General features: G+C 40.5%; 1 protein-coding gene across 1 annotated transcript in view; it reads right to left on the reverse strand.

The window, feature by feature from the left end:
• The window catches only part of plekhm3 (pleckstrin homology domain containing, family M, member 3), a 46172-nt gene extending 44265 nt beyond the window's left edge, over window positions 1-1907 (reverse strand). The window contains exons 1-2 of the mRNA XM_050049669.1: window positions 1782-1907; window positions 541-1565 (exon numbers count right to left, since the gene is read on the reverse strand). Coding sequence (XP_049905626.1) covers window positions 541-1057 — 517 coding nt within the window. The 5' untranslated portion in view covers window positions 1058-1565; window positions 1782-1907. The remainder of the gene's footprint in view (window positions 1-540; window positions 1566-1781) is intronic.
• Between the last annotated feature and the right edge of the window lie 11956 nt (window positions 1908-13863).

The raw sequence follows: 13863 nt of genomic DNA on the forward strand, positions 1-13863 counted from the left end.
TTATGTAACTTTGGAACAAAATCAGTCCCTGATTCAGACCAAAGCAAGACAACTCTAGGTCTGAAAGCACCCTTAACGCTTCATTGCTTGCCAGCAATCGGTTATATGCTAACTTAGGAGGCAATCTGGTCTTGTGTGCTCTGATTAATTTGGCATGCAGTTCAAACACCAGTCATGATTTTATTTGAAGGAAAACTCAACTTCTGGCATTCACTTCTGGTGTTCTTCACCACTGTTTTGGAAGAAGGAAATAGCGAGAGTAACAGGCCAACAAGTTTTTTAAATGACATACCTTTCTTTTAAATGAGTGCTGTGCAGTGGTGGATTTCAAAAACTGATAACCTAAATGTTGTCAAGTGTGTCGTCAACAATGTGTTGTAAAGTCAAGTCAATTTCATTAGTATCACACAATATCTCAAATTTTTCATTAGAAATTACCAAAATCTTTTGAGCTCTATCACAGACCTGAAAGATTTGGACTCACAAATTCATAACAAAACTTTCTCCATCCTCTCACACTCACACTGTATGTGAACTCACCCTCTGGCTGGTGGTTGAGGATCATGTTCTTCAGAGTGTTGCAGTCCACAGTGGGCAGTCCATTGTCCGTGTACGCAGACGGCCGGTAGTTGACGTCTGACCTGGAGCGATTGTGTCCCTTCTTGAAGGCCGAGTTGGACGAGGAGTTGGCAGCGTTGTTGGTGCACTCCTTGCTATGTGCTGCCAGGTCGTTGGTGGAGCGCGCTCGGCTTCTCTTGCCGTGCCTCAAGCCCATCCCCAGCCCCAACACGCTGAAGTTGTCAGCCCAGGCCAGGCCTAGGGGTCCCACCTCCGGCTGCTCTCTAGCCAGCAGGCCCCACACGCCGCTGGAGCTCAGCTTCCCCAGCGCGGCACTGGACACCTCCTGCAGCTGCTTAGGCTGCCTGGAAGGCTGGAGGGTCCCTGTTTGAGCTTGGCTTGGACCTTGTATCCCATCCATGCAGTGGATGAAGTCCTCGGTGGCCTCGAGAGCCGGGCTGATATCGCCCACCATGTCGAGCTGCTCGAGCCCCTCCATGGCTGGGCTCCTCCCCCCCCAAGCTACAAGTCTCACAACAAGATGGTTTTCCAAAACGGGCACAAAAACCCTGTCAGCAGCATCCACATGTCCAACAAAACAAACCGGCTGTCAGCTGGTCAAATCCAAGTCTCTAAGGTATGTGAGAATGGTCCAAGCAGCCTTCAGCCTTCACAAACTGGAGCCAAGTCCTGTTCGCCTCCTCAAGTCAGGGCCTTCATCCAGTGTTACAGCTCCTTTTCAGTGGTCTGCCTCTAGCTCTGGAGGGAAAGTCGACAACCTCCCTCTGGGGGAAGCTTATGCGGCTTTATGCCAGAGCTAAACAAGACTGGCAGTAGCCTGGAGTTCCCCAAATCGAGCCAGTCTGGGTGGCAAACTACATTACTTAGCCAGACACACTTAAAGACAAAACCCTACAATCCCTCTGCTCAGACTGAGATGTTCTGACACTGGTTATTTTGGCCTGTCAGGTGGCTGTGAAGTCATCAGGAGACTGTTTGTGGCTTTACTGTAACAAATAAAAGAGAGAAAGAGGAAATGGTTAAGAGGAAGCATGCTGAACAAAAGCAAGGAGCGGAAACACAGCTGACAGTGAGAATACTGTGATCAATTTAAACATAAAACTGACTCACTTGTCAGGTGAGGCTTTGCCAAGAGAAAAGTTTGATAAGAAGATAACACAGCCTCGACTTCAACAACTTTAAGCACCAAACTACCGACCCACCTACGGCATCTCCATCACACTGAGACCGGAGCTTCACAGATTCCTCCTCAGCAGAAAGAAACGATCATCCTCCCTTACATGTCCCGATGAAATAATACTTGACTTCCTCCTCAGCTGCTTATCACTGGTCTGAGCGGGCAGAGAGGAAGCAGGCCTGGGTGGGGTTCCCATCCATCTGCTTGTCTCTTCTGATTCCCTCAACTCCTCTGTCTCCCTCTCCTTTATCATTTGTGCTCTCTCTCCCCCTCATTGATTTTTCTTCTCCTCCACAGCTCAGCCTCTTTTACTTTTCTCTACATATGAATTATTTAAAGAGCATTACATCACTGCGATTCAATTTCTAGTCAGGCTGAGCGATACATTGAATATTCAGGATTGATCTGTGATGATTTGTTGGAGATGCAAAGGAGGATATTATCATACATATCACTGTGATTTTAATAATTGTATGGATTTTATTTGGGCATTTATGAACCTACAAATATACATTATGATACAGTGCACTACTGCATGGCAATAGAACATTTAGTGCTGGGAAACAGTTGCAACATCCCATTGAAGCTGCTGACCTACTCAACTGTTGCCATTTTCACAATTTCAATCACAATCAGTCTCTGTTTAAATGTATTGATTTTATTATCTGATCTGTATGTACTTCCCATTTAATTTCATTAGATGATAAAAATAAGTGAAACTGAGAGAAAAAGAAAGTGAAAATAAGATTTAAAAAATGCACTAATCCCGAGATGACACAGTTAGCAATGCAGTTTCTTTATGCAAGTGTGTGTCAGGATAATAAAGGGGCAACGCTCCATTAAATTCTAACAAACATTTTGTCTATTCTTTCCTCTTCTGTGTCTGAATTTGATAATTAACAAAGTACTGGCTGTAAAAATACAAGTGCAGCAGCTTTGCCGAGACCTCCGCTGTACAACTGATCACTAACACTGACTAGTTTATATTCCATTTTTAATCTAACACCTCGTACGATCACACACTGACATGATATCATCTGCCCGCAGCTCCAGCTCTGACTTAACCTGAGCATCGTCATCACCAAGTTACTCATCGAGCTTCCCACTGAACTCCTGCTGACTCACACATGCTGTCAAGCAAACGCAGCCAACAGTAGCCGGAAAGATTAGAATACTTTGGATCAGAGATGAGCTAGGAACAAAGCATGAGGCAGTTCTTTTTGAAATCATGATGTTTAAAAGGAAGTTGAAAATGTGACCTGGGGACTGGTCATCATGTGGAAAACAGCCAAATCAACAAAAATCAATAAATCAAGTGCTGAGTCAACTGATTTTTGTCCAGTAAATACTTATCACAGGTTTCACTCATATCAGTGTTGCCTAAAAGTATAAATTAAGGTGATGTGATGTGGCCAGCGTTTGACCACTGGTCTGGAACAGGTTTGGGTTCTTGTGCATGTGCTAAAAGTTCCATTTTTATTTCATGTGAGAGCTCTACAGTATTTTCAATCAAACTAAAAGCAACGTCAGACATATACTGTACATTTTTAAAGAATTGTTTGGGGCATTTTGCCTTAATTAGACAGGACAACTATTAGAGTAAAGATGGAAATATAAAGGAGATGACATGCAGCAAAGGACTGCGGGTTGGAGCCTACGACCGCTGACGCAAGGACATAGCCTTTGTGCATGGGGCTAGTAGGCGCCCCCGCTTATACTGTACATAAAAGGAAAATGGGGCTTTAAAAGAGGAGGTTCCCATCCTCTTCCATTTGGACATAGATTTTCAATCGATCAACTTCTTCGTCTTTATCTTTTGGGGTGATGAGCTTGGATCAAGTTTTGACTGTGGTTGCTGTTATTTAACATTTAAAAGTCTAGTAATTCTTTCTGTGAACTTACAAATGCTTATTAACACTGATATACAAACACAGAAACGTGAGCACAGTGTGAAATGTGAGGTTCACATATGACTGGCTTGAAAACATATATATGTCATTCAATTGCACATTTTAAGTGAACAATATCACAAAGCACGTACACATTCTGAGCAAAAACCATCAGCTACAGTCGCATGTGTATTTTCTCTTAAATACAGCACCTTGTGTCTTATGGTTTAATGTTTAATTAAACGTAATATGTTGATAATTCTTACTCTCAGGTTGCTGAAAGTCATCAAACACCCACAAACAAACCAATTAACAACAATACTCACACATCACCCTAATTATATTCCTACGTCATACATATTTGTGGAAAGATTTATATCTTATTTCCTGTTTATACCCTGCTACATGCCACAAACAGCCCCCATATAAGTCAGATGTTTCTATGTTTTGTCAGGTGTTGTTTGTGCTTTTATATCCAGGCCCTGAGAGCAATTATAGCTCATTAAGCTGGATTTTTTAAAGCTGAAAAGACAAACTTGAAGGTCAATACACCTCAAAATGAAACCGAAAGAAGCTTGCGAGAGGACTATGAACACATCACTGGTGCTCAGCTCTAATGCTAGTTTATCTCAGAATTAAATGAAAGTCAGATTCAGCTTTCTTGGCCTCGTATGTGGACACGTACAAGAAATTTGACTCCAGTTTCAAATTGCTCTCAGTGCACTTACACAAGTATTTACAGGAAAATAGACAAAGACATACAGCTTAAAATAAGGGCAACAGAGCTGAACAATGAAAGGTAGAAATGAATACAGTGCTCTTATCTACATACAAGTAGATTGAAAAAATATGCAAATAAATAAACATCCAATGGAAAAATTTAAACGTTAAATTGATTGTTACCTCATCTTAAATCCCTAAAGTAACGTTACAGATTGATACCACGTAAGTTTAATAAGAATAGCAGCAACCAGACATTAAAACGAGCCGGACTGCAGCCTCGGTGCTGTTGTTTGTGTTTACCTGTGCTGCTGTATCAGTAAACACACAGTCAGCATCTCAGCAGTAAACACAGTCAGAGGTGAAGCCACGGTCAGCATTTCCGATAGCTACATTAATTTTCTCCGTCAGCTAGCTCGCTAATATGTCCTGTTTAACACGACACACTTACTGTATATAACGACATGTATGACATAATGTAACGCCTCTGACAGCTGCTGAATGAGGCCCGTTATTCCTCCAGCTAATGTGATGTGATGTGGCTAGTTGGCTAGTTAGCTAGCAGCTAACGCTAGCTTCTGTCTCTCCATCCTTCATCAGTGTCACTTTAATAAAAGATGAAACTGTTCGCGCGCTCAAGTGTTAACCATCAAGTGTCAGTGGATCTGTACTGGTGTCGTCCTGTGGTGAAACTGGTGCCGTTACAGAGCAATAAAAGATAAATGGAGACTCACCTTACTGTGTTTACCACTATGTCATTTTGACAGTCCGTCAGGGATAAAGTCCCCTGAATGCAACTGACGCTACAGGATAAAGGTTCCGCGTAACGGTCGTACAGCATACATGGTGGGTCTGTGCAGGTTACACAGTGTTATTCAATTGTTACACTATATACTTATATTTTCTGTACTTATTAATGTGCATGAATAATAATAATAATACGTATTATCATTATTATTATTATTATTATTATTATTTTATTATTATTAAGTTGTTTTTTTTTTAAATTTCAATAATTATCATTTTTCTATATTATGTTTTTATTTTTTTATTTTTTTATTATTTTAAATGATTATTGAATTATTTAATATTTTTAAATTATTATTATATTATTATTATTATTTTGTTAATTGATTTATTTTAAATAATCAATCAATCAATTTATTTGTCAGATTATATAAAATACAAATTTTACATGTGAGGGAAATTGTATTTAATTTTTTCATATGATTTCCTTGATTGATTAATGAAATAATACTTCTGCTAATACTACTACTAATAATAAATCATTGAATAAATAAATACAAAAAAATACCAGTAAATAGTGAAATAACTTTATTTATTTATTTAAATTATCAAAACTCAAGCCATGATAATTCTTTTAATATATTTTTATTATTGCAGGAATTATATTTACATATTACATGCCATAATTTTCCTTTCCCATTTTATTTTGTTCCCCATGAAAGTTCCTTAAATTTATGGGGGGGGGAAATACTTAAGTCAAACACTTAAATAAAGATAAAATGAAAATAATTATTGAGGCACACATGACTACAAAAGAACACACACCTTCAATGGTGAATGTAATCTGTACAGTCAGAAAATGACAACAGCTATTATCACTATAAACTTATGTCTATTATTATTCCTATGATCACAATGAGGCATACTAAAATTTGTCCTAATTACTTTTTGACTATTTCTAATTTGAAAAAAAAAACAATCTTTTGGCGAGATGTATTTAAATTTCATGGTGCCATTTTTCCATTAACGTGTCATGGCATGTTGAAAATAGACACTTCTGGGTTTTGTTTTCTATTCTTTATTCATAGCTGCATTTCTGCATTCAGAGTTCTGTGAGCTTTCCTACATTTGTCCCAACACCCATTCTCTTTGTGTCACTAATGTGCTCTGTATCAAGGTGATTATGTTATACACAATACATTTCCATTATTTTCATTATCATGAAATGGGATTTTAAAAAATCCCTAAAAGGCATGATCAATACAGCGGCTGATAGCAGGGGGTGGTGCATTTATTTAGTCTCACAAAGGAAGGTCGTGACACACGTCTTCACAGGCGAATCTGACCAGGATGGGAAAAGGAGCGCAGAGTGGAGGACAAAGCAGAGGTGGAGAATAGTTTCCCCCTAATGGGCTGCTTGAAGCTGCCCCTGAAATCCAAAGTGTCAGTCCGGCAGAGAGAAACATCATTCAACAGGGACACAGTAATTCTCCTCCAACCTGTGTTCCAGCAAGAGCTGAATCAATTTGTGTAGGGCCGATAGAGGACTTTGTCTTTTTATCAAAACCACATATTTCTGAATCAATATTGTTCATTTCCAGTATCATGGACATGCAGTTCAATTGATTAGATATGTGACAGTTTGCAGGCAGAGCTAACACCACTCTGGCTTTGAGCAAAGCTTTAAAAAACTACCTGCTTTGTGGTATATTAATTAATTGCAACTTTGCTTGGTTATTTGCAACAATAACGCACAATTAACACTGAAATTCTGAGAGACTAAGGTTACTTCTGCCTTCAAAACCTAATTTACGTTTACAAACTTTTATTTTGTTGCACATTTGATCACATATAAGTACAGATATGAGAATTCAGCTATGATTTCTCAATAACCTGCATGTTCTCTTCAAAAATCATCAACAGTCTTTCATTAGAAATCTAAGAAAGTGAGCAATTTGTATTTTAAAACATCTAAAACGTGATCTCAAAGCACTGAAAAAAGCTTAAAGTTATCTATTTAAAGGGGGATACACTCCACATAAAGATGATTAATGTGTCAGTTGATATCTCTGGGCCCTATCCTTGCTCTGTGTGCATTATATAAATGTTGATGCTAAGTTCATGAACATTAGACACAATATGATGTGGTAAAATGTTGCATGACAGCTTGTGTTACTGCCAAGAAGAATGTGCACGTCCTTCACGTTTTTCCTTATTCTCTCTTTAAATTTTGAATGTTGTTTGTACCTTTGTAATGCAGGCTACTGTTTGTTCAAATGCTGAGCAGTAAAAAGTTGAATCATAAAAGGGATACACTCCCAATTTGGGATGATAACTTGCTCTTTAACATGCATGGTTTGAATGCACTTATTGAAAGTCACTTTGGACAAAAGTGTCTGCAAAATGAATGAACTGTGTTGTAATGACTTCAACCTAAAGCATTTGGACATGATCATGGATGGATTACTGAACAGGCCCACTGGTTACAGGCTCAGGGACCCAAAGTGTGAGAAGACCCCCCAGCATTCACCTGCAAAATGTCACTTAAATTAAAACGCATCAGCCATGAAGTTACCACAACAGAAAAGGAAAGACACAAAATATCTATAAAGAGATAAAAAAAAAAAAACTATAAAAAAAAGACACAAAATGACCCCAAACAGGCACAGATTCACAAAAGATGAAGAAAGAACATCTACAATGAGATGCAAAACCACCACAATGTCTGTGTGTCTATGTCGGAGAAGCTGTGGGGCCTTTTGCAAATCTGTGCCCAGGGGCCCACATATCATAATCTGCATGGTCATGAGCTAAAGAACTGTCAGTAATCCTGCACTGTTGCAGGTTTCGGCTTAAGGACTTTTTGCTCTGACAACAATTCCTGATTCATTTTTAACCAGCTTTGAAGAATGAAAACATCCAGGTCATGGTCTTGGAAAATTAAAGGTATAGGGTGTAATCATTTTATATTATCAGGTGGGGTCATAGGGTACAGATGAAAGGTCAATGGTTGACCCTTAAATTGGAAAAAGTATAACAATTTACTGACAATACAAGTTGTATAATTAAAACACATTTCAACGTGAAGATAAAAATGATTTGTTCACTCCTGATTTGATCTTATGATTTAAAATCTTGCAGTAATTTCTCCAGTTATTGTTTGATTTTACTTTTTTCAAACCATTTATCTGAGGGCATTTTTTCAGCCCAGGACACATGTGACTACTTCTGTTTTTCAAAAAAAGAAAACAAGGTCTTAACAGTAGAAACAAGTACAAGTAGATACAAAATACGATGGAAAAATGTTTCATTGGAGTATATTCGCAGGAAGTATAACAATGTATATAGAAAAATGGGACATTGGGAGGATGAGGGGCCCATTTTTGAAATTGTTGTTCCCCTCCCTGTATTTCCTAAAAAAAAAGCTGGCCTGCCTGTCATTAAACAATATTAATAAAAACCTTGCTAATAGAGAAATGTTGTCCAATCAAAAAGTGATTAATCCTTTGTTCAGAATAACTTTCTCGACGAAAAAAATGACACTTTCTGGATGGTTTGTGAGGCGACAGATTACTTATTCTAAATATCAGAACTCCAATCTAAGATTTATCATCATCAGTTTTCATCGGCCCATTTCAGAAAACCCCACTCGGGCCTCCTCCTTTCTCTGAACACTCTTTGTGTGAATTTGTTTCAAAAGTTCTCCCCAGTGAAGGAGAGGAGGGCCGGGTCACCCTAATGGGCTCTGCTGTGTTACTCTCTGCAGCATTGTTGCAGGATAATAGTCCTGCACGTCTCAGATAAAACGTGATCTCCTGTTTCTTCTTTTTTTTTTTAAGAATGTATTATTTCTGGAAACATGTTTAGCAAGATAAAATAAATGAACATCTTATTCCAGAATTTCTACATGAACAAATATTTTGCCTCCAGTGAGCACAGAATCGTCTCTGTTAACTGAAGGAAACTGTTTTACATTTTAACTTTTTAATTTTCCATTTCCATTCAGCTTTTGTAATTTGATTGGTAATAACTTTACATAAAAAAAGAATGAATGGACGTCCAGGTTTTTGGTACTCATGACTGAGTCCACTGTCTCTGCAGCAGTGTAGCTGCACCTACGCTTTATAAATCCTTTTAGTCTTGTGTCTGGATATAGGGACTGATGCAACAAATAAGCATCAACTTTAGGAATAAGACCATCTCTGTCCACGAGGCTCCATCATTTTCCATCTAACAGCAATCTCCTGTCCCCCCTTCCCTTGACTCATGCACTCAGGTCTCTCTCCGTCCCGTCAGTCTTGCCTATTTCCTTCTTTATTTTGATCATACCATCTTCTAGTGATGACTAAATTATGATTAGATTTAAGGATGTGCAGTGCTTTCATCTGTCTAGTGCGTTGTTTAATACTGCCCCTCTAACCCCTCTCGAACCGCCACCCCGACCCCCCAAACACACACAACACAATGGCCATCTACCTCGACTCACTCGCCCGCTATTGAGGAGCAGAGTGGCTGCTTGGTTCCCATGGTAACACTGCGCGTGTATGTGTGTGTGTTTCAGTAAATGTGTTTCCCTCGCTGAGATTGAGTTGTGTACATGTGCACACACACACACACACACACACACACACACACACACACACACATAAAAGCACAGGTTAATTTTCTAATATGCAAATACTCTGCTCTCCTCTGATGCTGCATTATAAACCTTTAAATCAACTGACAGGTAATAAATAAGAGCAACAACTGCTTTAAAGGAGAGCTTCACAATTTTACATGTCTGTCTTTTTTTTAATATATACATTTTTTAGGTAATGGAAAACACGTAAACATGATACAATAATGCAAATTACAAAACGTATGTAAATACAGACCCCACTGCCCAGTGCCCCGTCCCTCCAAGGCTCAATAGAGGAAAACAAAAGACAAAAAGAAAAACAGATTAAAACAAAACACGGAAAAACACCAAACAGGACATCCCATTTCAAATCGCAAGTAGTAAAAATGTTTTGAATACAGTATAACTGTATGTATGTATGATGTGGTTCTGTTGGCTTCATCAAACCGTGACATCCAGCATGCACCAAGTGTGAAGCGGTCAGGATGAGAGTCAGCACCTCCAAAGTCTGAGGCCATGGTTCGCTACCGGAAAATGATTGCCCCCTCTGGGTTGGGGGAGAGTTACTGCCTCAAGTGAGGGAGTTCATGTATCTCAGGGTCTTGTTCATGAGTGAGGGTAGAATGAATGGTTTGGTGCGCCAGACCATTGTGGTGAAGAGAGCTGAACTAGAAGGCAAAGCTTTTGATTCACTGGTCCATCTACGTCCCAACCCTCACCTATGGTCATGAGCTCTGGGTAATGACCGAAAGAATGAGATCGCGAATACAAGCGACCAAAATGAGTTTCCTCCGTGGGGTGGCTGGGCTCAGCCTTAGAGATAGGGTGAGGAATTCGGACATCCGGAGGGAGTTCGGAGTAGAGCCGCTGCTCCTTCGAGTTCAAAGAGATCAGTTGAGGTGGTTCAGGCATCTGATCAGGATCCTCCTGGGCGCCTCCTGTTAGAGGTGTGTCAGGCACGTCCAACTGGTAGGAGGCCCCAGGGCAGACCCAGGACATGCTGGAGGGATTATATATCTCGTCTGGCCTGGGATCACCTTGGGGTCCCCCAGGAGGAGCTGGGGAGAGGGACGTCTGGGGTGCTTTGCTCAGCCTTCTGCCCCCTCGACCCGGCTTCGAATAAGCAGTTGAAAATGGATGGATGTATAACTGTACGGCGGGACATCTGTCCAAATACTGTGGTTACAAGATAAATGGTACATTCAACAAAAGTGAAAAGTTCCAATAAACTCTATAACAGGACTCCAGGTAAAGACAATGTTCTTGTGAGCTTTACATACTTGATATCAAAGTTTTTCTGAAGGCAGAAGAGAGAAAACCTCCTTTAACCACTGTAAATACGGTGGGGCTTTACTTGACTTCCAGTTAAAAAGAAGGGGCTCTGTCCACCAAAGCATTTTCTTCTGAGGCTGGTGTATGTTTGTAATGCTTTACAATGGGAGCACTGCATCTTTATGCTGTGCTACAAACACCAGATGCACGATGAGGTGCTGGGTATGAACACCGAGCAGTGGGTGGAGCAGTGCGTGGCATTGAAAAATGCTGCGCTCGTCACTATCACTTCATCCAATGAGTCACACAGGAGGAAGGACAAATACCGCAAAGACAAACTGGTACATCTTACATGTATGTTAATATACTGTATATATGTTTCCTCTCATGAACCCACACAGGCCGATGGGTCGATCCATCCTCTCTCCCTACATGCTTCACCCTTCCCCTCATCCAAAGCAAGTACTCAACCTCGTGCCAACACATTAACTTCCGTGGATATTCCTCATAACAACCACATGCAAATCGTCTCAGCTGTAAATACTCCGTGCCTCTGAAGAACTATCAAACGCTCCAAACTAAGTGTTTTCTGAAGAACACCTAGCATTTTGGGGATCCATGTCATTGGTTCGACAGCCCATTGGTTCGACATCCCATTAGTCCAACTGTCCGCGGTGCTGAACGGCTCGCAGCGGGCGTATGGTGCGCCGCGACCGGCTTGAGGCGGAGCAGGCTCACGGCTTATGTGTTTGTCACTTTCTTTTTCATTTTAACCCACACCATGATCTTTTCCTGACCCTAACCAAGTGGTTTTTGTGCCTAAACCTAACCAGACCTTAACCACAGGGCATCATGATGATTTCGGAACAGACTTTGGAACAATGAGTTTAATATGGTCGGAACAATGGGCAGTTCCTGCGTTTTGGTGGACTGGTTACAAATATGGGAAAAAAACTTGAATATTTGTCCCCAGTAGCTGTTTAGAAAGTGACACGCCCAAAACATGTGTCCTATTGTGGCTGGACTGTAGTTGCACCTTGGACAGTCAGGGTCTGTGCTGGAAAAGAATCTGACAAGTTTAACGCTACACCCTCAGTAGTTTATCAGCTAGCTAGCTAACCCTACACTTTTGAGGGTTTGATTTTGGTTTTGGAACAGGGAAGAAACGTATATCTTTTTCCAACCTCTCCAGGTAACGAGTATCATTAATACACGACGTGCCCCAGGCACAACATTTAGCTCCAAATCCACAAAACCAGCCTGAAAATGAAGGAAATCTGAAACGACTGCATTAGAGTCAATGGAGCACAGCTGTTGTCGGACCCTTGTTGGAGCTACACTATGATTGGCCAGTCTGCGTTCGAGGGGTGATTGCATGGCAACAAATTGTCATCCCTAACCTGACAGACACATGTTAGAGGGGCAAAGTTTGATGGAGTCACTTAGTAGTGTATCAAATGTGTGCTGTTGAAAGTGAAAGCATTGAAATGGATCGCAAATGATTCGTATGTAATATATGTATTTAATGTCATGTTCAGGGGCCACATGAAATGTTGCTGGGGGCCACCATTGGGCTGCAGGCCAGACTTTGAGTAACAATGCTGTAAACTAACTTGAGCAGGACCGGGCTACTTTAAAGGAAGAACGTGGAGTGTCGTGCAAAAGAAGTTCAGAGAGTCTGTCTTAACTGTTATCTTGGTCATGAAACATCTCTTTACTGTGTGTTTGGCAGATGAGGATGAAGAAGAAGAGCGTTAGCTGTTGTCCTGTTTTCATTTTTCCTTGTGAAGGTGAGCTTTCAGAAAATGATCTGAAAATGCACGTGTGGGAAGAATAGTGTTTGACATGAAAACAGCTATTTCAGATTTATCTGGATTAATGTGAGCACGTGCGTGTGTGTGTGTGCGTGCTGTCCATTGAACAGCACAATACCAGTCTGTGTGTGTGTGTTCAGCCCTGGCACCACACGTCTCATTCACACCTAATGATCGCAGCCTCTCACTGGCAGCCATCTCTCCTCCCAGACCAAATCCAATTACCGGGGACAATAGAAACCAGCTCCAGGCTCAGGTCTCCATCAGCTCCTCTGTGGCGCTGCTCCCTGCTCTGAGACTCCTGCTGGACTCCTAATCATGTCGAGGGTCCACAAGGGCCACAAAGTACACCTGTACACACACACAAACACACACACACACACAGATACAAGTACAAAGAGAGACACAAATACAAACTCATTTCGACGCAAACAAATAAAACACACACATATAAGTGCAGCGATCGACAAAAGATACAAGCATATGGAAAAAAGAGCATAAAACCAAACACAGATGTGACTGATGCAACACAAATGAAACAAATATAAACAAAACAATCATGCAAACAAAAATAAAATCAATAAAACAACACAAACACAAATGCAAACCCAAACATATACAAACACATATAAACACCACACTGAAACTGTTAACGTCCAGTAAAACACACTTACCAATCCTACTCTGTGCAACTCACCAACACAATTTACAGCACCACGATTCACTTGTCAATGGCGCCATCTAGTGGCACAAACACAAAACAACAACAGTTTGTTTTAAATCAGGGGTGTCAAACTCATTTTAGTTCAGGAGCCACATACAGCCCAATCTGATCTAGAGTGGGCCAGACCAGTAAACCCACTACATAATAACCTATAAACCTATAATCAATCTGAAAACATTCATCCCTTTACACACCAAACGATGAACAGTTACTAAAACTAAAGTGGAAGTGATTGAAGAGGCAGGTTAAGTCGTCCCCTGCCTTATAAACCATTTATAAATCTGAAGTTTTGTCAGTGTCTCAGCAGCAGGGTTTTACCC

The sequence above is a fragment of the Epinephelus moara genome, chromosome 7 (genome assembly GCF_006386435.1).
Source record: "Epinephelus moara isolate mb chromosome 7, YSFRI_EMoa_1.0, whole genome shotgun sequence".
NCBI classification, from domain to species: Eukaryota; Metazoa; Chordata; class Actinopteri; order Perciformes; family Serranidae; genus Epinephelus; species Epinephelus moara.